The sequence below is a fragment of the Natrix helvetica genome, assembly GCF_964273705.1.
Source record: "Natrix helvetica genome assembly, chromosome: W".
NCBI classification, from domain to species: Eukaryota; Metazoa; Chordata; class Lepidosauria; order Squamata; family Natricidae; genus Natrix; species Natrix helvetica.
Genome location: NC_138555.1, coordinates 86,382,609 through 86,405,896, shown reverse-complemented (window position 1 = coordinate 86,405,896; position 23,288 = coordinate 86,382,609). Strand labels below are relative to the sequence as shown.

Sequence of the window (23,288 nt, the reverse complement as noted above, 5' to 3'; positions counted from 1 at the left end):
GGGGGGGGGGGGAGAAGAAGCCGATGGAGGCAGGTCTTGCGAGGCAAACTGCTTTTATTCCAACTGGATGCCGAGGAAGAGACCCCTGCCCCCGTTGCCCCCTCCCCACCCCAGCCCTCCTGGCCGCACCTTGCCCGGCTGTGCCCTTCCGCTACCCTCAACAACTGTGCCCAAAGGGGGTCGCATCCTGCTCCCCACCCCCCACTGCTTTGGGGAAGCCCTGGACCCCTGACTGGCACTCTGGGCCCCAGGCTGGGGTGGGGGGGCTTCCACAGGCCCGTGGCTGTTCCAGGAGGCCCAGTGTGCAGGCCTGGAAGTGTCCACTGACCTCCTTTGGAAGGCTTCTGTGCACCCCATGCAAGAACCCCCCCCCCACACACACACACACACAATAGGAGTCTCAAAAGCCTGCTGGTTTGGGGGTCTCTTGGCTGTGTGGATGGCTAGCGCCCTCTGGTGGCAGCAAAGCCGATGACTCCACTTCTAGGTGGGGTTGGCGCCTGTGTCTTTGGGGTCTCCTGCGTGGAGGCGCTGTGGACCTCCTGCCCAGGCCTCTCAGGGCGAGGCGGCAGGGCCAGGTGGTGTGGGGAAGGGAGGCCATGGGCCTCCTTGGTGGCTGAGTGCGTTGCCTCTCCCAGGGAAAAGGATGGGGGTCTCGTGGGCAGCCATAGCAGGGCAGTTTCACCCCAGGGCATCGGGAGAAGACAAGGGAATGTTGCAAAAACACCACACGCACACACCAGGCCCTGGCCCCCCTTTTCTCTGGGATGCAGATTTTGGGTTGCCAGGGGCAGCAAAAGTTTTGGATGCTTCTGAGCCATCAGCTGGGAGGGGGTCTGGGGAGGGGCCTAGTCCCAGCCGGGGTACAGGGTCCTTTCCCAATCACCGCATCCCACGACCACTGTGACCTCACCAGAGTTGGGGCAGGGATTCCTCCCCCCCCCGCCAGGCCTTCAAGGAGAGGCTGGAAAAATGGACCCTCCCCAACTCCTCACCAGCCCCTGAATGTCTGCAAAGACCGAAGGGCTCCTAAGGAGAGAGCGGCAGAGCCCCCCCAGCTCCAGAGGGACCCCTGTGTACCCCCACCTCTCCCTGGTGAGGGAGCCCCTCTGGGATTGCCCAAGGCAACATGGCACAAAAATACAGTCATCCTAACAACTGGAGTTCTGGGAACAGTTGCAAGATTGGTGGGAGCAGAACTGTCACTCAGGACACATGACTGGATCCATCACCAGGAAGAAGAACCGGGTGCCCCTCCCCTCCCCCACCTCCCCTGCATGGACTGAATCCCCATGGGTTGCAAGCAGCCCGGCCAAGCTGCCCCTTTTAAGGGGCATCGGGGGCTTCTGACCTTCTGGGTCGGTGGGCCCTTACAAAGAGGCTGCGGCGTATTTCACCCTCACGGCCCCCAATGTGTCCTTCCCTCTGTCCAAGCTGTAGGAGGACAGCCTGGCCTGCATCTGGGCCCATTTTCCGCCAGAGCCAGGCAGGCTGACCAGCAGCCAGGTGACGTGGCGGGAAGAGGCCACTTGGAACTTCTTGCAGACACGGTAGATCCGGGGCCCGGAGGTGGGACGTGGGGGGGCTTCAGCGAACTTCAGCTGCCATCCTTTGGGGGAGGCTTCCTGCCACTGCTGGGGCTGGGCCAGACAGGACTCCGGAGCCCCTCGCACAGCCGGCTGGCCCCAGCCGAGAGAGAGCCAGCCCAGCCAGCAGAGCAGGGCCAGGGTCGGCAGGGCCACCAACACTAGGTAGGCAAGGTAGAGCACCAGGCGCAGGAGGCAGCAGGAGCCAGCCAGCCACTCTGCCTTGGACCCCTGACGAGCAGCCACTCCGAGAACCCTGACGGGCAGGACGGGGCAGAGACAGTGGGCAGAGGCCTTGGGGGCAGAGGGGGCAGAAAACCCGTGAGTGGAAAGGGGAGCAGAAATCCTGGGTGAGCTTTTGACATGGGTGGGGGTGGGAGGGACCAGGGCTGCAGTGCTTGGAGGATGCCCGGCTCCGGTTGTTGGCGGAGGGGCAGTCGAGGGAGACAGGGTGGTGAGCATTGAGGCAGTGGGGCTGAGAGCAAGCGGGTTGTAAGAGGTTGCTATTGTGGTAGGGACACCAGAGGTTGGGGCATGGGCGGTTGAGGGTCCTGGGGTCGTCATGGGGCCATTAGAAGTTGCCGTTGACTTTCCTGCAGTGGCAGCACTGGTGGAAAGACCGAAAGCGGCAAGGGCTGCGGTTGTGGTGAGGGGATGAAGAGCGATGGTGGGATGAGGGCTGCTGGTGGTAGGGCAGTGTGTCATTGTAGAACTAAGCGCTGAAGTGCCGCTTGTGGTTGTGAGAGCGGCCCCACTTGGGCTGACAGCTGTGCTTGGGCTGAGCGAGGAGCGCCTGGAGGCTGCCAGGAATGGTGGAGTCCGGGGGGCAGTGGCCGTCGAAGGGGGAGGGATCAGAGAGGGAGCCCAGCTGTCCTCCGCAGGGCCTCCCTCGGCTTCCACCTCCTGGTCCTCGTCTCCGAGTTTCCTGCAGACGGTTGTGAAATTCATGACGGCCTGGCCCTTCACCTGGGGGGGTGCCTGGCAGAGGACTTTCTGGGGCTCGTTCTCCGTTACCTCCTTGTCCAAGCCACCCTCCTCCACGGTCATGCGAGTGTACACGTAGATTTCGTTACCCATGATCCACTCACGCAGGTAGTCCAGCCGGCAGTCGCACAGCCAGGGGTTCTCCACCAGGTAGATGTAGGCATATTCAGTGCCCGAGAAGAAGTTGTGCGGCACACGCTCCAGCCGGTTCCTCTCCAACCGCAGAATTGCCAGCTTCTCCAGCCCGTCCAGCAGCTGCGGGGGCAGGGCCTCCAGGCGGTTGTCTGACAGGTCCAGATCCCTCAGCACCCGCAGGCCGTGGAAGGCTCCACCAGGCAGGCTCTGCAGCTGGTTGCCCTGCAACTCCAGGTCCTGCAGCTGCCCCAGGCCACGGAAGCCCCCCTCGGGCAGCTGGGAGAGCCGGTTGTGCCCCAATGCCAAGTGTGTCAGGTTGGGCAGCCCCAGGAAAGCGGGCAGGCTCTCCAGGCTGTTATGGGACAGAAGCAGCTTCTCAAGTTTGGGCAGGGTGGCACCGGTCTCTAGGACTTTCAGGCTGTTGTTGGACAGGTCCAGCTTCCACAGCAGAGGCAGGTGCTGGAAGGAGGCCAGGGCAACCTTGGCCAGCTGGTTGGAGGCGAGGAGCAGGATGCCCGTGTCCTCTGGCAGCCCGCCGGGGATGCTGGTCAGCCCCTTTTCCACACAGCTCACCTCCAGCAGGTCCTCGATCTTGTTCATCTCGGAGGTGCACTGCTCGGGGAGAGGCATGGCTGCCACCACAGCGACCCAGGCAGCCAGGAGGAGGGGTGCCAGCAGACCCTGCAGCATCTGTGGGAAAGAGGCCACAAGGGGGTCTAAGATAAGCATGCGGGCCACGGCTACATGGACACGTTGAGAGGTCGGCTGGGAATTGTGCTGACCGGCTGCAGCGGTTGACCTAGAAGCTTTCCCCTGCATCCCTCTGACCTCCGCTTGGAGGGGCCCACGAGGAGAAGAGCCAGGCAGAATGACTCCCCACAACCTGGGAAGATCCTTCACAGCCGCAGTCCCCATTCCCCAGGCTGTGGACCAGTACTGGTCCTGATCCTGTTAGCAAAGCTTCATCTGCACACATGTGGGTTCTGGCCTATGCAGAAAACCACCCCCCGTAGTCAACCTGTCCCTGGTGCCAGGAAATTTGGGGACCCCTGCAAGCCCTCGGGAAGGAGGGGCGACACCCAGGGAGTTGCTGAGCCCTGGAGCTTCTGTCTGCGCCATCAACCCCTCCCTTGTTGCAAAGGTCTGGGGGCAGCTGGCCTTACAGGCAATGGGGGGGACCCTCTGAGGGGGGACCCAGGCCTTCTTGCTACTCTCCATCTCAACCGCGAGGGATGGATTACGCAAGACCTCTCTTGGCCACGGAGTTGCGTTTTCTTCAGAATCCACCTTCTCCCTGACCATCTTAACAAAGACTGCAGAGCGATTTGGGGTGGCACCTATCCAAAACAGATTCTACGGGTGGCACCGATCCAAGGGATTCAGGCCAGGCCGAGGCCTCGGGGTTCAGCCGGGAATTCGTGGACAACACACTCACTTCATAGACTTCTGCAGCTTTGGTTCCACCCCTTCCAAATATGCCTTGTGGCTTTTAACGCAGGAAATGCAGCAAAGCAAAGGCTAAAAATAGGCCCAAGGCCTCCGTGATATCAAAACAGTTGGCTGAATAACTAATTAGGTCCATAATTATGAAGGCCTGCATTCAATGTCTATCAAATGTTATGGATGACAGCGTCTCTCTCCTCCTTGGCAGTTTGAGGCTGGGTGGACTTCAACTCCCACAATTCCCCTGCCGGCACAGCTGAGAGTTGAAGCCCACCCAGCTTCAAGCAGCCGAGGTTGAGAGATGCTGGTAGAGAATTATAACCCTCTGGTGGGTTGCATGCATCCTTTTCTGCAAGCCATGTAGCACCAGGGTGTGCAAAGGTCCCTGAGGTGGAGCAAAACTCCAGTTTCTGTAAAGAGTTTGAACCCGGAGCCTGACATCTAACGTCCAAGAGCTGTCGTGGCACAGCGATCAGAAGGCAGGATTGCCCAGGCTAATGGAAGAAGGGCTTCTGCTCTCTGAGGGCTCCCAAACAGGATGGAGCTCACATTGCAAAGTGAGGCTGGGGTCTGCATCTGAACCACATACTTCCCATCTTTACAGGAGGATTGTGATTTAAATAAAGCAAATCTAGTAGGAGGGATTTGTCCTCACCCTAAATACGAAATCTTAATAGATTAGCAACCTGGTCGAACAGGTTAGAGGTGGTTTAATATTTCAGAGGAATAGCTTCAGGTAAATACACCCCTGGCAAACTGACACTGATTTTATCTTTCCTGGGCCAGCAAAGTGGAATTTCAAACTATTTATCCCCAAAGGTGTTTTTTCAAGAGGCAACTGGACTTTCTGGGTTTTCTTTCGTCTTTGAAGATCTTTCCCTTCTCATCCAAGAAGCTTCTTCAGCTCTGACTGGATTATTAGCTCATTAGGTCCTCCAGGGGGCAACACTCCCCCACCCCGTCACAACAACCATTCCCAGGACTTTGCCAGCAAGGGTCCTGGAAAGTAAAACTGGAGCCGGATGAGGTTGTGGGTTCCTCTGGTGCGACGCCCCTTTTCACCTGCACTCCAGCAACCGAAGCTGTGAAAGGGGGAGTGGGAAAACGGCTGCTACGAGAAAGCACTTTAGGTGCCAGAGCACATATGGGCCATGTTGGGCCTCTGCTTGACCACTCCCTACCTCCAGTCTACAACGCAGACCTTTCGGCAGTTCCAGGAAGGCTCCACCCCCCACCCTTTGCACCACTCAGGGGACCCTGAGGACACGGGGGAACCTCCAAGTGGCCTCAAGGACCCTCTCAAAGGGTGCAAAGGACCGTCTCTCTCCCATTCCCACCATCCAGTCAGAGCTGAAGAAGCTTCTTGGATCAGAAGCAAAGAAAAACCAGGAAGTCCAATGGCCTCTTGGGGAAAAAAAAAAAAACCTTTGGGACAACCACAACCTGGATGTTTTAAGTGTTTCCGGAGACACTTAAACTATTTGCTTACGCAAGATGCTTTGGGGCCAAGGGAAGACGGTGCCAAGGCCAGTGGGCAAGATGGAGATGCCCGGCGGGAGGGCTGGGTAGCCGGAGCCTCCCTGGTTTTAAGCAAGGGTGGCCGGAGCCCCAGCCTGCCCTTTGCCCTGGCAAAAAGGATTTTCCCTCCTGCCCGCCTCAAGGGAATCTCCGAGCAGCAGCCTGTCCAGTTGCGCAAAGAGGCAAAGTTGCCGCCTGGCCACAGTTCCCCTCGCCCCCCACGCCCACCCCAGGCCAAACCTTTCCAGCCAGCCTGCTCTGCACCCGCCCTGAGGGGACCTTTTCTGGGTTTGTGTTTCAACCCTCCTTCGGCCTTTCCATGGCTGATCTCTGCCTCCATGAACCTGCCCCACTGCCTGCCGCTCTTCTAGGCAGCCTACCTTGCAGGGCAGGTGTTCTCCGTTTGCTGCCCTCCTCCTCCTCCTCCTCCTCCTCGTCCCTTCAGGCCGGATCTGACTTTCCCTCGATGGGCCGACTTGCTGGCACTGAGGCTCCAAGAGGCAGTTCAGCTGTGCTGCCCAAGATGAGGGAAGGCCAGAGTGGGGCAGCTCGGCTGGCAGGAGGGCTCCGCAAGGATGGGGGGGGGCTCTCCCTGCTTAGTCACTGGTGGTGTGAGTGCCACATCCTGCTCTCCCCACAGGAGCCCGATAAGGCCAGCTGCGGTGGGGGAAGGATGGGGCTTTATCTGCCTTCCCAGTTGCAGCCCTTCATCTCTCTGCCCCCCAGCACAGCATGGGAATGCCTTGCAACAAGATCACCCCCGAGCAGGGGCTCAGGGCATCCGGCAAAGGGTCGGACCACGCAGAAGGGATCTCTCTGGATCAGGCCTGATGGCCTCAGTAGGCCTGGGGAGTTGGGGGATGGGGAGACGTTGCTCCCCCTCTTTGGCACAGGTGGCCTCTGCCTCCTAGCTCCATCCTGGCCCCTGGACAGGGCTGGCTTCATCCATATGCATAGCTGGTCACGAAGCCAAGCCCCTCCCCCAGTGGCTTCCCCACCTCCCACTCAGGGCTGGGTTCTAGCCAGGGTTACTGCTGGTTCGCTGGTGGGCGCACTTTGCCTGCATGTGCAGTTCCATGGAAATAGTTCTGCGTATGTGCAGAACTAAAAAAATGTCAGCGGTGGGGTCGGGGAACTGGTTTAAGGGCGTGGCCAGCCTGGGTCGTTGCCGGTTCTGCGACCCAGACTGGCATGCAACTACCGGCTTGGCCGAACCGTTAGGAACCCACCTCTGCTCCCACTCCTGCCCCTTGGACCACAAATGGCTTCCAGGAGTTGGGGGTTCCCATGGCTGGAGATGTTTAGGAAGGGACTGGAGAGCCGTTTGCCTGAGAGGGGATTGAGACTGGACAGGCCTCCAAGGGCCCTGCAGGGCCTGTTGTTCTTCTAAGGGTCGTCGCCATGTCTTGTGGGAATTCAGAGGATCCGTTTTATGCAGTGGGACAGATGTGTTCCCACTGGCCCTTTCCCCTGCCTCCCCCCCCCACCTCACCAGAACTGATGGGCCATTGGGTGGCAGAGCCTTTGGCCAGCTGCCCCCTCTCCGGGCCTGCTTGTGGGCACTCCCAGCAAAGGACCCCAAGGATTTCAGGCCAGCTCACTGGTGCCCTTTGTCCCCAGCTGCTCTGCCACAGATGCCAAGCATATGCCAACAGGTGCCTGGGAAGCAAATGCCTCTGATGCTTGGGGAGGGGAGGAGGATATCCGGTGCCCCCTCCTCCCAGGCAGGAGCAGCCTCAAAATAACTCTGCTCCTCCACAAAGCGTCTCTCAGACTGGCCATGCAGGCGGTGGGCAGCCTGGCCCGGGGCTTCTGCCTGGGGCTCCTGCTTGGCTGGATGGCCCTTGGTAAGCAGTGGGCAACACTGGGTCTGTGGGGTGGGGGTGGGGCTGCTCCCTGGGGTCTCATCCTTCCCCCCCTTCCCCTACAGGGTCCCCAGAGGGTAACAAGGAACTCGAGCTCTTCAACCGCCTTTTTGCCAACTACGACAAGTCCCGGTGGCCGGTCCAGAGGGTGGGCGAAGTACTCCAGGTCTCCTTAAAGCTGACCCTCACCAACCTCATCTCACTGGTAGGGGGGCCTTTTCTCCCCCTCCCCCCAGAGGGAAGGGGAGACACGGGGGCTTCAAGGGAGTTGAGGAGCAGTGAAAGGAGTCTTCCTTCCTTCCTTCCTTCCCTCCCTCCCTCCAGAATGCCAAAGAAGAGACGCTGACCACCAATGTCTGGATCACTCAGGCAAGGACCACCCAGGGGGAGTGCCCCATCCTGGATCTCCACTGGCCACCCTTCGGGGGGGGGGTTCATCTCCCACCTCGGCAGCCCTGGCCTTTGACCTTCCAGGCTCCTGGGGCAGCAGCCGAGGCTGGACTTCAGCTCCATCCACTTGGCAGTGGGCTCATGTGGGGGGGCCTGTACTGCCGCGAGAGGGTCACCTCCACCTCTTTGCCCTCCCGGCCTCAGGAATGGGTGGACTATCGGCTGAACTTCAGCAGCGAGGAGTATGGCAACAGCCTGCGGGTCCCAGCTGACCGGGTGTGGCTGCCGGACATCGTCCTGGAGAACAAGTGAGTGGGGGCCCCATGGGGGGCTGCCGAAGGGAGGTGCCTTCCTCCTCCTAATACCCCCCCCTTTCCCCCACCAGCATTGATGGAAACTTTGAGGTGGCCTATTCCGCCAACGTCCTGATCTACCCTGGAGGGAACATGTACTGGCTGCCCCCCGCCATCTTCCGCAGCTCCTGCCCCATCGACGTCACCTTCTTCCCTTTCGACTGGCAGAACTGCTCCCTCGTCTTCCGGTGGGTCGGGGCCCCCGGGACTCTGGGCAGGGGGGCACCTGGGACTCCTTGCTGTGCTTCGGGGGTTGCTGAAGGAGAGGGGGGGGCCTTCCCCCGGCCTCCTGCTCTTCCCTCCCTCCAGGTCGAAAACCCACAATGCCCAGGAGGTCGAGCTGCAGTACGGCATAGACGATGACACCAAGAAGCTGGCGGAGGGGGTCCTCATTGACGACAAGGCCTTCACAGGTAGCTGGGGGGCATGGGCCGAGGCCGCCGTGTGGGGTGCTCCTTGGCCCGCAAGGCCTCGGGGGGGGGGGGCTCTGGGCAGCCCAGTGGAGAGCTGCCAGCTGCAATGCTCTGTTTCAGAGAACGGGGAGTGGGCCATCAAGAACCGCCCGGCCCGCCGGGTCCTGGCCCCCGTGGCTGGTCTGGAGGCACCGGGCTTCTCCGAGATCCACTACTTCCTCATCATCCAGCGCAAGCCACTCTTCTACGTCATCAACATCATCGTTCCCTGCGTGCTAATCTCCTCCCTCGTGGTCCTTGTCTACTTCCTGCCCGCCCAGGGTGAGCTGGGGGCCCTCAGAGTGGGAAGGGGGCTGCTGGGTTGTGGGGAGAGGGAAGGGCCCCGGGAGGCCTCGCTGCTCTCACCCATGAGATTCCTGCCTGGCAGCTGGAGGGCAGAAGTGCACGGTCAGCATCTCGGTCCTGCTGGCCCAGACGGTCTTCCTCTTCCTGATTGCCCAGAAGGTGCCCGCAACGTCCCTCAGCGTCCCCCTGATTGGCAAGTGAGTGGCTGCCAGCCTGTGGGGTGGGGAAGCCCCGAGAAGCAGCTCTGCCCACCCGCTGCCCTTCTCCTCCTGCCGCTGCCAGGTACCTGCTCTTCGTGATGACGGTGGCCACCCTGATCGTCACCAACTGCATCCTGGTGCTGAACGTCTCCCTGCGCAGCCCCAGCACCCACCTCCTCTCCCCCAGGCTCAAGCATGTGAGGAGGGGGGCAGAAAGGGATGCGGGGGGCTTGGCTGAAGGCAGGCGCGATGTCCAGAGACGGCCGAGGGATGCCGGAGGAGCCCTCATGGCAGACGGCGGAAGAGGGGGAGACTCCGGGGTGGCACCTGGGGCCCCTTGAGAGGACTTGGCCAGAACGTAGAGCCAGCCTCCAGGGCCAAAGGACTTCAGCCAGCGACGGGGCTTCTGGGGGCTGAGCCAACATCTTCAAGGGGCCACAGTTGGCCGCCTCTCAGCCAGCTCATCAGGAAATCTGGGGCTGAAGGGGGGGGAACTCTGCCAGCGCCCCCTCCCCAATCACAGGGTCCCTCCCAGAGGGCAGGGAGGAAGGGGCCCAAAGGCAAGGCGAAGAGAGGAGCCCGAGAGGAAAGCCTTTCGACCCATTCAACCACTTCGTTTTGCCCTCTCAGTATAAGAGGCAGCCCCTCCCCCCATTTCCCCCTCTGCCCTCAAACAATTCCCCTGCAGGTGCAGCTTCCTTCGGCCCCCTGACCCCTCCTGCAAATATTTTGGGCCTCCTGCACACCAAGCACTGCAGCTGCTGACCACAGAAACACATGGAAGATAGGAATTTCAGCGCCAGTAGCAGCTTCAGTCCCACCAGCCTCTCCTTGGGCTTCACCCGCAGGGCAGCCACCAGCAACGGCAGAGGGAGCAGGCCGCTGGCACACAGGACATCCCTCTGGAGGCACTGGATCGGGGCCTGGAGTGCATTTTCAATGGGGAGCTGCTTTGGGCCGTTGAGGGAAATGGGCTCGGAGAGGGTGGCACTGGGCAGAGGGGGAGAGAGGCCTGGGCACACTTGATCACCCCTTCCTCCTGCTCTCCGCCCTCAGCTCTTCCTCAAGATCCTCCCGCACTACCTGGGCTCCACCATCGGTCCCGCAGACGAGGACGAGTCCCAGGGCGCCCCTGGCCCTCGGCGCTCCTTCTCCATCTTGGTCAAGGCCGAGGAGTACATCCTGAAGAAAGCTCGGAGCGAGGTCCTCTTTGAGCACCAGGGCCAGCGCCACGGGCTGCAGAGGGTGCCCCATTACGGTGCGGGACTAGGGGAGGGGCGGCAGGCAAAGGGAGCTCCTCTGGATGTCTCGCTTCCCACCTGCCTGGCTGCCAGCTGACTCCCCAAGGACAGACGTCCTTGCCCTGCGCTGCCCTGGCAAGGCAGCCGGTCTCCCCATTCCGGAGAGGACACCCGATGCCCTCCAGGCCCTTGAAATCGTACACTTGACGGGGGTGGGGGCAGCGGGCAAGGCTCCGTTTAGGCCAGAGGCCTTTGACTTTGCCCAAAGCTGCCACCCTTTTGGCTGTGAATGCCGCCTTGGCTCCTCACTCGCTAGGCCCCCGGCCCAACAGGGGGTGGGCAGAAATGCCCCCTTGGAAGGAGCGCCCAACACGCTCCAGAAAAGCTCTGCATGCGAGAGAGACGGAGGCTTTGCACTGCCTTCATTCCCCCATCTCCCCCGCCCCCCCAGATGGGCTGGACGTGCAGATGACCAGCATGCTGTACAAGAACCTCTCCCGCCTGGCCCCGGACATCAAGGAGTGCGTGGACGCCTGCAACTTCATCAGCAAGAGCACCAGGGAGCAGAAGAGGGACGGGGCGGTGAGTCAGCCCCCGGGGCCAATCGAAGAGGAGCTGCCTCCCCACTGCCCCCCCCCGTCCCCCACCCCATTAACCCACTGCCCCCCTGCCCCCTCCCAGGAGATCGAGAACTGGATGCTGATTGGGCAGATGATCGACAAGCTCTGCTTCTGGCTGGCCATGCTGCTCTTCACCCTCGGCACCCTGGCCATCTTCTCCATGGGGCACCTCAACGCGGCCCCCGAGGACCCCTTCCCGGCCCAGTAGGGGGAGGGGCTCCTCTGCAGCCTCCAGACAGCCATGGAAAGGAGCCCCAACCCCCCCCTCTCCTTCCCAGCCCCTGTGGCACCCGGGGGTCAGCAGCAGCCCCTCCTGCTCAGGGATGAAGGGCTCTGCGCCGCCCCAAAGCTTGCACACGCGTGTGGGCACCAACCAGCCAGCCTGCTTCTTCTGAATAAAAGCTTTCAGCCCTTCTTTCTCTCTCTCTCCTTCTCTCACCCCCCCCCCCCCGGCACCTCTGGGGTTTCTCTGCACTGGCTCTGGCCAAAGGACTTTGGGGGGCTCCTCACCTCCACCTCGAGGGTCTCTCGCACCTGGTTGCTCAGCCCAGACAGAGTCTGCAGGGGGGGTGGGCTTCCATCTTCCTCTGTGGAGCAACCTCCCCCCTCCCTGACCCCCTTCCCTCTGCTTCTGCACCGAGAGGCCTCTCTCCATCACAGGCCTCCTTCCCTGGAGGCTCACTGGCCGCCTTGCAGTTGGACTGTGCCCCCCCCCCCCCCGACTCCTTCCGGCTGCCTGGATTGCTGGGGCAGCAGCAGAGCAGGTGGAGGTCTTGGAGAGCACCTGTTGCCCCAAAGGAGAAGGGCTGCCCCCGCCCCCCCCTGCTTTTCCAAGCTGCCTGCAGGGACCTGGGAGTTGAGGAGTGGGGGCAGCCCCAGACGACGCGCTGTCCTTCATGCCTGGGGTGTGTGGAGGGCGAGGGGGGGCAGGGGGGCACCCGTGCTCAGCGGGCCTTCCGTCAGAGCCGGGCAAGGAGACAAGGCCGGCTCTATGTGGCTGCTGGAACAAGGGCTGGACGGCTTCCCAGCCGCACTCGGCTCTGCCTCCCTCCCTCGACACGTGCAGACGGGGGCCCCAATTGGAGGCAGCATTCAGGGGCCCCACTGAGAAGACGGCACTGGGTGGGAACCCCCATGAGCCCTCCACCTCCTTCCCCCCCCCGGCCCCACACAGCACACGGGAGGGCTCAGAGGGGCAGTCAATAGGGAGCATGATTGCGTTTACTCAGTAGAAAGCAAAGAGAGGCGGCTGCTTTCCCTACAGCCCCCCCCTCCCCCCGGAGCGGGCCCAGGGCCCCTGCGCCTCCCCTTCCTCAATAAATAGCGTCCACCCGCTGTCCTGGGAGGAGTCCGTCTGTGATGGGGATGGGTGGGAGAAGAGGAGGGGGCCCTGCCTTGCAGCTGTCCTCCCCTGGGGGGGGAGGGCTGGCATTGGGGGGGAACCAGGGCCCCTCAGGTCCCGAGGAAGAACTTCCCGTAGAACTTGTTCAGCTGCTCCAGGAAGATGAAGGTGAGGACGGTGTGGGGTCCCAGGCGGGCGTAGTAGGGCGTGAAGCCCTTCCAGAGGCTGAAGAAGCCTTCGTAGCGGACGACCTTCGCCAGCACGTCCTGGAAGGGGGGAGGCAGAGAGAGAAGCCCCCCAAGGTCATGAGCAGGATGAGGAAGCCGCCAACCTCCGGCCTGCTTGGAATCCCCCTCCCCAGCATGGGGCAGGGACCCCGCGGCTGCCAGCCCCGCCCAGCACCAGGGGCCTTTGCCATAGGCAGCCCCTCCTCCGGCTGAGCCTGGGCAGGAAAGTGGGCAGGGCACAGCAGCCAGGCAGGATCATGCACAGTGGGCGGGCACAGCTGGCCTGGAGCCCCACCGCCAACACCCGCAGTGCCCCCCCCCCCCCCGGACTCTGCTTCTCCCCAAGGCCTGCTAAAGTCCAGCAATTCCCCCATCCTGCCCTGGCTGGCTTGCAGAACCAGACCCCTCCCCCACTAGGTAGCAACCCTGAAGGGCAAGGCACACACACACACACACACACACACACACAGCGGCTGCGTCACCTTCCCCACGGCCTCAGCTAGACTGACCCTGGGGCCAAAGGCAGCCAGTCCTGTGCTGTGGTTGGCTGGGGAATGTCCCCGAGAGACCAGGGCATGAACAGGAGGGCAAGTGACTGGGGGGGGGGGGGGGCCTTAAGTCCTCGGCTTAATTCCTCTCTGTTTTCATTCACGACAAGGTTACGTTTATCAAACGTGCAAAGAGCTGAGCTGGTTACTATCCTACAGAAGAGAGAAGTGAAAGGCTAACACTTCAACTCCCACAATTCCTTTTTTTGCTCAGAAAAAGGGGGGAAACCAAATGCCAAGTGGTGATGGGGAGGGAGGTGGCCGGACGTCCAAATTATAAACTCTTCCGGTGGATTCGGAGCACGGAGAGGCAGGGCTGGAAGGGACCTTGGAGGTCTTCTACGGCAGGACCCTTCATCCCCCACTGTTTTGGTGGCTGGGTGGACATACGTCGTCATAGAAATGAGAGAATAAGAGAGCAGGAGAGCAGAGGTTGGCCGGCCTCCAGCCCCCCACAAGGCGTGAGGAGGGGGCTTGGGGGAACCAGGGCTTTTCAGAGGTGGGCAAGCGCCATCATCACAGCCCCCTGGGCCTTTCCCCATGGGGGTGGGGGTCCTGAGACCAGAACTATCCCAGCAGTGGCCGAGATCGGCTCTCCCCACTAAAGTGCCCCTTAAAAGCCCAAGATCCTGCTGGGGGGGGGGTAGGGGGCTCCTAGCCGGCACCTTCTCTGGGGCAGGAGGGCATGGCTGCACCTTCCCTCAGTCCCCAGGGCCCCTGAAGCTTTTGAGGGGTGTCATGGGGGGGTGGAGGGAGAGAGAGCCTGCCCCCCCCTCTCTCTCTTGTGCTGCAGCTGCTTCTTTCCCACAGACCAATCGGCTGGGGGTGGGGGGGCACACGGGTCGGATTGAGCACACTCACCAGTCCGTTCCGGTACTCGGGCTTCCCGTCAATCATCCGCATGTTCTGGATCCTGTGGGGAGGGGCGGAGGGGCTCAGGCAGAGGCAGGCAGCTGAGGAGCCCCTGCCGCCAAGGCCCCGCTGGAGCCAGCCCCGCCCCTGGCAGGGGAGACGGCCGGGGATTTCTGAGAGGCGCCAAGCACAGCGTTTCCCAACTTTAAGAAGTAGGCGCTGCTCCAGCCGATTCCCCCGGAGGGCCCCCTCCCCCTCCCCACTTCGCAAGACACACACAGGCCCCCCAGGAGCCGTACCTGGTCTTGGCAATGTCCACGGGCATGGAGGCCGCTGTCGTCACCAACCCGCTAATCATGCTGGCACAGAAGTGGCACAAGATGTTGTCTTGGAAGTGCCCTGGGGGTGAGGCAAAGGGAGGGGGGGGGCTGTTGCTGCTGCACCCACCCCCGGCAACGCTGACACTGTCCAGGCCCAGCCTCTGCCCAGCAGCTCTTCACGAGAGATGGGAGCCTCAGCCCCAGCAGGCGGGTGGGCAGAGGCTGAATCCCCTTCTAGCGCCTGGGGGAGGCAGCCCGGGCACACGCCCCCCTCAAAAGGCTCCAAAGCCCTCGCCCACCTGGAAGGGCAGCCCACCTACCTGAGTCCATGAGGAACTGCTTCGACTGGGAGTAGGATGCCAGCTGGGCTGCGTTGACAACCACTGCCCGGGCCATAGTGGGCACACATCCCTAGGGCAGAGGAGGAAGGGGGCAGGGGTTGGGGGGAGGGGCTGGGCAGGTGTTTCTGCTGCAGGGGAAGGATTGGGCAGGGCCCCCAGAGGCCATCGGGGCTCCCTCCTGTTCCCCAGGTCACCCCAGCCCCGCCTACCCTCCAGAGCGTGGGGATGCCTTCTTCGCGGGTGATCCGTAGCAGCGCGTTGAAGACGTTGCTGTAGCCGCGGCGCTGCTCGGGGGGCAGCCTGCGAGAGAAGGAGGGAGGGAGCCAGAGGAGCTGCTGCCCCCGCCACCCACCGAGCCTGGGAAGGCCCCCGCCCTTCCTCCCTCCCAGCCCCTGGACACACCTTCCATCGGAGGTCATGCGGATGAGGGCCACCTCGGCAGGGGTGCCCACAAAGGCCCCCGTGGCACCAGCCGTCATGCCGATGAGCGCCTTGAGGAGGAAGCCGGGGGGTGTCCCGTCAGTGCCCGTCAGCCGCTCGAAGAGGACAGTGTAGATGCCCAGCCGAGTGGTCGTGTAGGTGGCCTGGCGGAGAAGCCCGGCTGAGAGGCTGTGTGTGTGTGTGGCGGGAGGGGGGGGAGAGACCAGCTGTGAGACCCCCTGCCTACACCCCTCCCCCCAGCCCTGCACCCTCTACTCCTGCGCCTCCCCCCTTGGCAGTGCGCCCCCTCCCCTGCACTCCCCCAATCTGCAACCCCTCCCCCCAGCCCTCCCCCCTCTACACCTGCACTCCCCCAATCTGCAACCCCTCCCCCCAGCCCTGCACCCTCTACCCCGATGCCCCTCCCCCCTCGCAGTGCAATCCCCTGCCCTGCACCCCACCCTGCACTCCCCTCCCTGCGCCCCCCCTAGCCTTGCACCCTCTACCCTGTCGCGCCCTCCCCCTCGCAGTGCGCCCCCCCGCCCTTAACTCCGCCCTGCACGCCCCCTCGCTCTACGCCCGCCCTCCCTGAGCCCCCTACCCACCCGGTGTAGATGCCGCGCAGCCCCTCCTGGCGGAGGATGCTGCCCACGGCGTGCAGGCTGGTCTTGTACTCGCGCGTCTTGGCGCCCTCTCCGCTCAGCTGCATCCGGTTCTTCACCAGGTCCAGCGGCTGCACGAAGACCGTGGCCGCCATCCTGCAGGGGGGAGGGAGGGAGGTAGAGGGGGGGGTGTCGCACCGGGCGGGGGTCTCCTCCCGGGAGCGCCGCCCTACCCATCCCGGGGGCTCACCCGGCCACGCCGCCGAAGAGGAACTTGACGGACTTGGGGGAGGTCTTCGGCTTCCCCGGAGCCCCCGCCGCCGTCGCCATACCGGCTCCGCTGGCGCCGGGATCAAGGTGACACGGGCCGGGGTGCGCGCGCAGCGGAGGGGGGGGGACGGACCCGGGGGAGCTCAGAGGATTGTGGGGCTCGTAGTCCGGTGGGGCCGCGAGAGCGGCGGCGGTCACGTGGGGGAGGGGAGGGGCGTGGTCGAGTGCGGAAGAACGGGGTGAGACTACAACTCCCGGCGTTCCCAGGGTCCGGCCCGAGGGGCGGAGGCTGCCCGGGGAGGGGCGTTCCTCTGCTCGCCTCTCGCGAGAGCGCTGCGTCTTCCCGGAGCGCGCAGGGCTTGTAAACAGAGCGGTGGGCGGCGGAGGCTCCTCCGGGAAGGTGAGGGGGGGCGGGGGGTCTGGGCGGGGGGGGGGATACAGCCGGAACCCCCGCCTGGGCCGCTCGTTCCCGTGGCCGGAGCAGCGGAGTCTAGAGAGCCACCGGGACCCCCCCCCACCGGTTCTTGGGGCTGGGGCGGGGCAGCCACCGGGGGGCAGAAGCTGCGGGGCCCTTGCGCTGAGGGGAGGATCCGGGGGGGGGGCGCGCCGGCGGTCCCGGCCGGAGGGAGGGAGGGACCGGGAGGAGGGGGGCTTTGCCCGGAGGAGCCCCCATGGGAAGCAGCCACTCGCTTTGCCCGTGGTCGGGCTGGGGCTCCGGGGCTTGCTCGGGGGGAGGAGGGGTCCCTGGGGAGGGGGAAACGAGGCATGGCTCTGCCCAGCCTAGAGACAAAGGGGGGGGAGGGGAGGAATCAGAGGGTCTGTTCGAAGCAAGCAAAGGGAAGCCCCGCCCAAGAGACACCCCCCCCCCGCAAAGGAGGAAGACCCGGGTGGAGACCCTTCGGCTGCCTGGGAAAAGATGAAGGGGCGAAATGCGGGGGTTAGGGGAGGGGAAGGGGCTCCGGGGAGACTCCATTAGTGCCAGCTGACTCAGCAGAAAGCCCCCCTCCCCCTCAGGAGCCCTGATTGAGCAGAGATCTCAAGGGATCTGCTGGGGAATCAGGAGGGGATCTGGGAAGGAAAAGGGGTTTAGGGGGGCTGGGGCACCACCTGGGCACACAGAGCACCCAGGGAAGGGGAAGCTGAGCTGGCTTTAGAGGCCCCCAAGGGGCAATCAGCTGACCTACCCGGGAAGACCAGAGGGGGCTTGGGGGAGGGGATGGTGCCATTCTCAGGGGCCTGGATGCCCAGGTGGAGAGCAACCCCCAGCGGGCAGGGCCACCAACCGGGCTCTGCTGCTGGAGCAGCCTCTGGGAGTGAGCTGAGCAGGGGGTTTCTCCCTGGGGGGACGCAGCTGTCTTTGGGGAAGGCTGACACTGTTCCTGGCTGCCGGGTTCTTGGTTGCGGGGGAGGGGGGGAGGCCACCGGCAGAAGCGGAAGGGCAGGCACTGGGGCTGCTGGCATCCGATGCCCACTGGTTCTCTCCCTCTGCAGTGACCAGCCTTTGCTCTGCCAGCAGGCGCCCTCTCTGAGCGTCCCCTGAAGGCGCTCCTGTCAGTGCCTTCTGTCCTGGAGGGAAGGGGTGAGATGCGGGTTGCCCTCCTTTAGCAACCGCAATTGGAACTCCGTCCTTAAACGAAGCGGTTGTTAAGAGGTAACTGCGACGGTGTTTACAATCAGCTTTTCTTTGGTTTACAGATGTGCCTAAATACAAAGATTTGTTGCAAAGCTACTTTTTCATTGCTGTCATAACGGCAAATGTTCATTGTGTGAGGCAGTCATTAAATGAGGGCTGCTTCTATAAGGGCCTGAGAGAAGCCTGGCCTGGTGGAGGAAACCTCCTTGCGATGGGCCTGATCACCCCGCTCGGCTCCTCGGGGCCCAGGACGGGCGCCCTGACTCGGCCAGGGTTGGCACTGTTCAGCTGTGTGGGTCTGTGTGTCAATGCAGCCGGCTGTGGCTTAATAAACCACAGTGAAGCAGACCGTGGTTTGGCACAATGAGTGGAAGGCCTCCTTTGGCCCGGCTGCCCTGCAAAGCCCCCGGCAGCTGTTCTCGGCACCACCTCTGTTGCCCAGGGTTCCACTGCCCGGCCCACCAGGTGCCCTTGCAAAGGAGCTGGTCAGAAGAGAAGCCTATATTAGGATTTATATATGATTAATTAATTTAGATGATGAGGTTATTGGGCTATTGTTACTTTAAGAGAAACTTATATTATGATTGTTGGGAGGTAAGGGGGCACAATATTTGAATGAGAAATTTATTTTAAGATGGGGGAGGGGAGGGTACAGTATTTGTATGTGATTTACATTATATGGTGGGGGGGGGTAAAAAGGGGGAAAATTTGTTTGTGTAAAACTTTTTTCAATAAGAACTGACTCAAGTGTGCAGGGAAGGTGCTTGGGGTGGGGTCCAGGAGGAGAAGGGCTGCTGTGTGGTAGAGGCCAATTGCCCCTTATCTGCGTCTGCAGCCCCCCCCCCAGGAGCGACCAAGGGGGACTCCAAAGGCTGCATGATCTGATGGGTGCTCAGATTTGTGGCGGAGTCATTCCCCCCCCCCCCCCGCTCACCCCTCTCCTCCCATCAACCGGGTTGGCGCTGGGAGATCTTTTTGTCCATCAGTAGTTCTTTGCCAGGTTGTCTGGAAGTTCTGTGTGCCCCCGCCATGCCAGAGCTGAATGCCGGTCTCTGTCGTGCGCGTGGGCAACAGGAGGCAGAGTCTGGGTGGGGGGGATGGGCCGGTGATCTTTGCGAGTTCATTCGGATGAGGAGGAGAGGTGCAGGCAATAGCTGCCTAGCAGGACAACCAGTGCTGCTAGTCCCTGGTGGGGCTCAGTGCCCAGCTGGTCTGGCGGGCACCTCCCTGCCCTAGAGGGAGCTTGGGGGGGGGGGGAGAAGCAGCCCCTTTGCCTGACAGGCTCTGCCCCATTCTCCTAGGAGCTCCGGCTGCCCCCCACGCTTCAGGATGCAGCCCAGGCACCTCCTGCCCGCCGCCGCCGCCCTCGTCCTGCCAGTCTGCCTGTTGTGGGAGCTGCCGGCCGCAAAGGGCTACATCCACGCGGTGAGCTCCCCCCACTCAGCACCACCCGGGGTCTCTGGTGGGTCAGTTGAACACCCCCCCCATTTCCCTGCCCTTTTCCTGAAGTGCCAGCTCCCGCCACTAGAGGGCGCTTGGACCATGGCAAGCCCCTTGCAGGGCTCCGCTGGTAAGATGGCCTCCTGGTGGCCGGTTTCAGCCTGGGGGGGGCGCTTCCCTACCACCAAGGGGGGCTGCTTGGTGTGCAAAGCTACAGCTGCCCAAACAGTTTGCGCCCTGCACAGCTTGGCTGGAGAGGAGAGGGATGGCAGGGAGGGTCTGAAGATGGGCTCCTGAGGGGGTGGGAGGGCTGCAGCCGGCACGCCTGAACGGTGACTGGACTCTGCCTCCCCCCCACCCTGGCTGCCTCCTTCACTCCCTCCGCCCTCCTCAGGTCTCGGACCACAATACCAGCATGGAGTTCTCTGACCTGCCGGCCATTTTCGGGTACCCGCTGCCCCGGGAAGGACTCATGGTGGGTATCTGGGCAGGTGGGGAGCCCCCCCCCTCTCCGCGCCACCCCCCCTCTTCCCTGAGCTGCCTGCCTGCCTGCCTCTCCCGCAGGGTCTCCTCGTGGAAGCCAGGCCGGCCAATGCCTGCCTGCCCCTCCAGGCACCTCCGTCCAACAGCAGCGTCTTCATCGCCCTCGTCCAGCGGTACAACTGCAGCTTTGACATTAAGGTGAGGCTGGCGGGGATTTCTACGCTGCACGGGAGGCGAAGGGCTGCCCCCCCCCCCCCGTGTGTGTGGACGGAGCCAGGGGGGCTTCTGGCTGCCTCAGCCCCTCCCGTGTCCCCCGGCAGGTCTACCACGCTCAGCAGGCAGGCTTCCTGGGCGTCATTGTCCACAACGTTGGTTCGGATGACCTGCTGAACATGGTCTGGGAGGACGGTGAGTGGAGGCGGGTGGCTTCGTGCTGGGCCCTGGGTGTCCCCCCGCTGCTGCTTCCCCCCGCCCGACTGTCCCTCTTGCTTCCCCAGACCAGCTGCGCAGGCACATCACCGTCCCCTCCGTCTTCACGGGTGAAACGGCGGCCACCTACCTGCGGAGCCTCTTCACCTACGAGAGAGGGTAGGTAGGCCCCCCTGGCACAGCGGGAGGCCCTGGGGGGACTGTGGGGAGCCCAGAGAGCGGAGGGTGTCATGGCGGCTGCAAGGCGAAACTCAAGAGAGTTGTGCAGGGCCGTCTCGTTTGGGGCTTCTGTCCTGGGGGGTTGGGGGGTTGGTAGGAGGGAGCTGCTCCTCTGCAGCCGGGTCTGCTTGGGAAATTTTCCGGGGGGGGGAGCGGACATCTCTGCCCTCTGGTCCCCCAGGGGCCTAATGCTTCTGCCCCCCTTCCTCCACAGGGGCCACGTCCTCCTGATCCCTGAGTACATTTTCCCGCTGGGCTACTACCTCATCCCCTTCACGGGCGTGGTGGGTGTGGTGATTGCCGTGATGTGCACCATCCTGGTGAGGGGCCACACGGGTCCGGTGGAGGGGGGGGCAAGGTGGGGGGGTTTCAGCTTCCGGCCCTTGATTTTGCACCACCCAGCTCCGCCTCCCAGCCTGTGCCCTGGCCCAGCGGAGCCCCCTGCAGGCCAGAATGCAGCCACTCGCTGCCGGGGGCCGGTCGGGTGGCCAGACAACCAGGGTGCTGATCCCGTCGGCTGCTCATTCCCAGAGACGGGGTCACTTCTGCTCTGCGTGTAGACGAGCGTGTGCGTGCATTCAATTCCCCCCCCCCGGGTAATAAGACTGGCATCTGGGCAACCTCCCCCCCCTGTGGCAGATTGTCCGGTGTGTCCAACATCGCAAGCGTTTGCGGAAGGACCGGCTGTCCAAGGAGCAGCTGAAGAAGCTCCCTCTGCACAAGTACAAAAAAGGTCAGGGAGGGCTGGGGGGGAGGGAAATGGGGGGGCTGCCTCTACTCACCTTGCCAACCTAAAAGCGGGGGGGGGGGGGGGCTGAAAGGGAGGTCAGCTGACTCAGCCAGAGGGCCCCCACCTGCCTCTCCCCTCTCCTTCCTGTCACCCCACTGCTGCCCCCCCTCCCCACCTTTTTCCTTCCTTCCCTTTTCAGGCCTGGGGGAGGGGCTGGCATGCTCCAGGGCTCCGCCCTGGGGACCGGTGCAGAGAGAGGCGTGTCCCGGGCTGGGTTGGGGCAGGAGGGGGGTTTCTGGATGCCGAGGATCTCCCCCCTTGGGCCCAGAGGTCTTTGATCTGGCCGGAAGGGCCGAGGGGGGGCCTTCGCCCTTCCCAGCAGCCCCTTCCCCGGGACCCCCGCCCTCCTGCCCGTTTCCTGCTCCGCTTAACTTGGAGCGCTAATCAGCCCCGTGGCAGCCGCGGAAAAAGCCTGCGTGGATCCAGGCCAGCGGAATCCGCGGGGCCACGTGCTCCACGCCAGGTTTAGGGGCGCCCCACCGGCCTCCCGGCCCCCGCAGCGCCGAGGCAGGCGTCTCCAGGCCCCGCCCGCGCCCTTCTTCCCCGGCGGGCCAGGCGGCGCGAGGGCTGCGCCGCTCTGCCCACCGCGGGACGAGGGCGGGGCCGGCGGCGTCGGGTGGCAGGAAGGAAGCGGCGGCCGCCCAGCGCAGCGCAGCTCTTGCCTTATAAGGCCGGGCGCGCGGCTCTTTGGAGCTCCGCCGAGGCGCCCTCCGACCACTTCCCTTCGCGGGCGCTGCGAGACGCCCTGCTCGGCTTCCTGTTTTCGTGGGCCGCAACTTCGCGCCTCCCGTCCGGGGAAAGAAAGGCCTCGTCTGGGGGCGCAGCCTGCGGGGAACCCCCAGCGGCCGTGAGCTGCCCGCCCAAGTGTGGGAATGAGGGGGGCCGCCGGAAGCAGCCTGGCCGGTCTCTGGGTGGGCGCCCAGTGGGCAGGGGGGGTGCAGTGGGGAAGAGCCCCTAAATGGCTGCGGGGGTGGGGACCCCACCTTCTCCCCCACAGGGGACGAGTACGACGTCTGCGCCATCTGCCTGGAAGAGTACGAGGATGGGGACCGGCTGCGAATCTTGCCCTGCTCCCACGGTGAGCCAAGGGCCGGCCGGTGGTCCGCCCGAGGGGGTGGGGGTGGGCTCTGCCCCGAGGTGGCCGGGCATCCAAAGGCTTTCCGAGGCCGGCCGGTCAGCCAGGGCCCCTTTGTCTCCCCCTGCAGCCTACCACTGCAAGTGCGTGGACCCCTGGCTGACCCAGACCAAGAAGACCTGCCCCGTGTGCAAGCAGCGCGTCACCCGCTCCCCGGAGGACTCGGACTCGGAAGGGGAAGAGGGCAGCGACCCGGCCGTGCCTGCCCAGAGTGAGGCGGGGCCGTTGGACTTGGGGCATGAGGAGGAAGAAGATGATGATGATTCAGAGCGCACCCCCTTGTTGCGCCCCTCGCCCAGCACGGCCGTGGGCCCCTCCTGTTTTGGCAGCATGGCCCAGTCAGCCCCCTCCAGCCCCCAGGGGCTTCTGGCCGAGGACCCTCCCTCACAGAGCCAGCTGCTGGTCTAGCCCACCACTCCTGCCCCGGGCGTTTGTGGCCCCGGCTCCTGGGGGCAGGCAGGCCCCCTCCTCAGTACAGGTGGGAAAGGCTGCCCAAGAGGCCTTTTGCACAGGCCCCGGCCTCCAAGATTTGTAACTTTGCTGTGTGCGGTCCTAAGTTCTTGCACATGCCACTCCCTCCCCCTCCCCCCTTCACATGGTATAGGACACGGGAGGTCTTCGTAAGTGAAGAGTGGGCTGGGTCCTCTCTGCCAGCCACCCCTGGCAGGACACTCGGCAAGGTCCTTGGCAAGCACCCTGGGCGCAAGACGCCCTTTTGGGCTGCTCCCCAGCTCTCCTCCAGCCAGCATTCTTGGAGACAACAGTCCAGGCCTCCTCCTGCACTTCTGGGTGCCCTTCCAAGCAGAAGGGCCTGGAGCAGCTTCCGGAGAGCCTGGGGGAGGGGGCCCTGATCCATCCCCTCTTGCTGCACAGGCCTGGCTTCCTCTATGCTTCCTTGGCTGGACCATTATGTGCCAACTGAACCTCTTTTTCCCCAGGGAGCTGCCCTTCAGAAAAGGGGGGCGAGAACCACCCCACACCAAATCTCTGCACCAGGCTGCTAACAAACGGGGGGGGGGGGGGGGGGTCAGCCTCTGCAAGGGCAAAGGGAAGATGGAAGGAGCAGGCAGCCCTCCAGTTATTCAATAAAAATACAATTTACCTTCTGTGTTGTACATTCTCTTAGCAAAACGAACCAAAAATG

General features: G+C 63.4%; 4 protein-coding genes across 5 annotated transcripts; 2 read left to right on the top strand and 2 right to left on the bottom strand.

Annotated features, from left to right (window-relative positions):
• Positions 1–75: 75 nt before the first annotated feature.
• Positions 76–9,145, bottom strand: LOC309400866 (uncharacterized protein). Of its 2 annotated transcripts, none has more exons than XM_081969584.1 (2): positions 9,093–9,145; positions 76–3,395 (listed from the first exon to the last, which is right to left on the bottom strand). In XM_081969584.1, the coding sequence occupies exon 2, from the start codon at positions 3,393–3,395 to the stop codon at positions 1,371–1,373; it is 2,025 nt and encodes a 674-aa protein (XP_081825710.1). In that variant the 5' UTR covers positions 9,093–9,145; the 3' UTR covers positions 76–1,370. The 2 variants fall into 2 exon arrangements, with proteins under 2 accessions (XP_081825710.1, XP_081825709.1); XM_081969583.1 differs by lacking the exon at positions 9,093–9,145 and adding an exon at positions 6,047–6,178.
• Positions 7,195–11,507, top strand: LOC309400867 (acetylcholine receptor subunit epsilon-like). Its single transcript, XM_081969585.1, has 12 exons — positions 7,195–7,513; positions 7,597–7,736; positions 7,856–7,900; positions 8,126–8,229; positions 8,307–8,462; positions 8,584–8,687; positions 8,808–9,008; positions 9,115–9,229; positions 9,315–9,429; positions 10,289–10,490; positions 10,925–11,055; positions 11,155–11,507. The coding sequence occupies exons 1-12, from the start codon at positions 7,312–7,314 to the stop codon at positions 11,299–11,301; spliced, it is 1,662 nt and encodes a 553-aa protein (XP_081825711.1). The 5' UTR covers positions 7,195–7,311; the 3' UTR covers positions 11,302–11,507.
• Positions 11,508–12,293: 786 nt separating this feature from the next.
• Positions 12,294–16,208, bottom strand: LOC309400768 (mitochondrial 2-oxoglutarate/malate carrier protein). The gene is made up of 8 exons (XM_081969424.1): positions 15,996–16,208; positions 15,749–15,901; positions 15,126–15,332; positions 14,933–15,023; positions 14,703–14,793; positions 14,362–14,461; positions 14,072–14,123; positions 12,294–12,701 (listed from the first exon to the last, which is right to left on the bottom strand). Exons 1-8 carry the CDS (start codon positions 16,073–16,075, stop codon positions 12,546–12,548), a joined length of 930 nt encoding a protein of 309 aa, XP_081825550.1. The 5' UTR covers positions 16,076–16,208; the 3' UTR covers positions 12,294–12,545.
• A 130-nt stretch (positions 16,209–16,338) lies between these two features.
• On the top strand, positions 16,339–23,181 carry LOC309400767 (E3 ubiquitin-protein ligase RNF167-like). The gene is made up of 11 exons (XM_081969423.1): positions 16,339–16,415; positions 17,507–17,666; positions 18,950–19,073; positions 19,483–19,563; positions 19,653–19,769; positions 19,892–19,979; positions 20,069–20,159; positions 20,434–20,539; positions 20,859–20,952; positions 22,007–22,087; positions 22,215–23,181. The coding sequence occupies exons 3-11, from the start codon at positions 18,978–18,980 to the stop codon at positions 22,550–22,552; spliced, it is 1,092 nt and encodes a 363-aa protein (XP_081825549.1). The 5' UTR covers positions 16,339–16,415; positions 17,507–17,666; positions 18,950–18,977; the 3' UTR covers positions 22,553–23,181.
• Positions 23,182–23,288: the final 107 nt, after the last annotated feature.

Bases quoted from the DNA above. Each gene is read 5' to 3' on its own strand.
- LOC309400867 (XM_081969585.1), top strand. From the start codon at position 7,312: ATGCCAACAGGTGCCTGGGAAGCAAATGCCTCTGATGCTTGGGGAGGG. The intron at 8,688-8,807 runs GTAGCTGGGGGG...GCTCTGTTTCAG, and splicing joins TGACGACAAGGCCTTCACAG to AGAACGGGGAGTGGGCCATC. The intron at 9,230-9,314 runs GTGAGTGGCTGC...TGCCGCTGCCAG, and splicing joins AGCGTCCCCCTGATTGGCAA to GTACCTGCTCTTCGTGATGA.
- LOC309400767 (XM_081969423.1), top strand. From the start codon at position 18,978: ATGCAGCCCAGGCACCTCCTGCCCGCCGCCGCCGCCCTCGTCCTGCCA. The intron at 19,074-19,482 runs GTGAGCTCCCCC...CGCCCTCCTCAG, and splicing joins CAAAGGGCTACATCCACGCG to GTCTCGGACCACAATACCAG. The intron at 19,980-20,068 runs GTGAGTGGAGGC...TTGCTTCCCCAG, and splicing joins GAACATGGTCTGGGAGGACG to ACCAGCTGCGCAGGCACATC.
- LOC309400866 (XM_081969584.1), bottom strand. From the start codon at position 3,395: ATGCTGCAGGGTCTGCTGGCACCCCTCCTCCTGGCTGCCTGGGTCGCT.
- LOC309400768 (XM_081969424.1), bottom strand. From the start codon at position 16,075: ATGGCGACGGCGGCGGGGGCTCCGGGGAAGCCGAAGACCTCCCCCAAG. The intron at 15,902-15,995 runs GTGAGCCCCCGG...TCCCCCCTGCAG, and splicing joins CTCTTCGGCGGCGTGGCCGG to GATGGCGGCCACGGTCTTCG. The intron at 14,124-14,361 runs GTACGGCTCCTG...CCCTCCCCACAG, and splicing joins GTGGACATTGCCAAGACCAG to GATCCAGAACATGCGGATGA.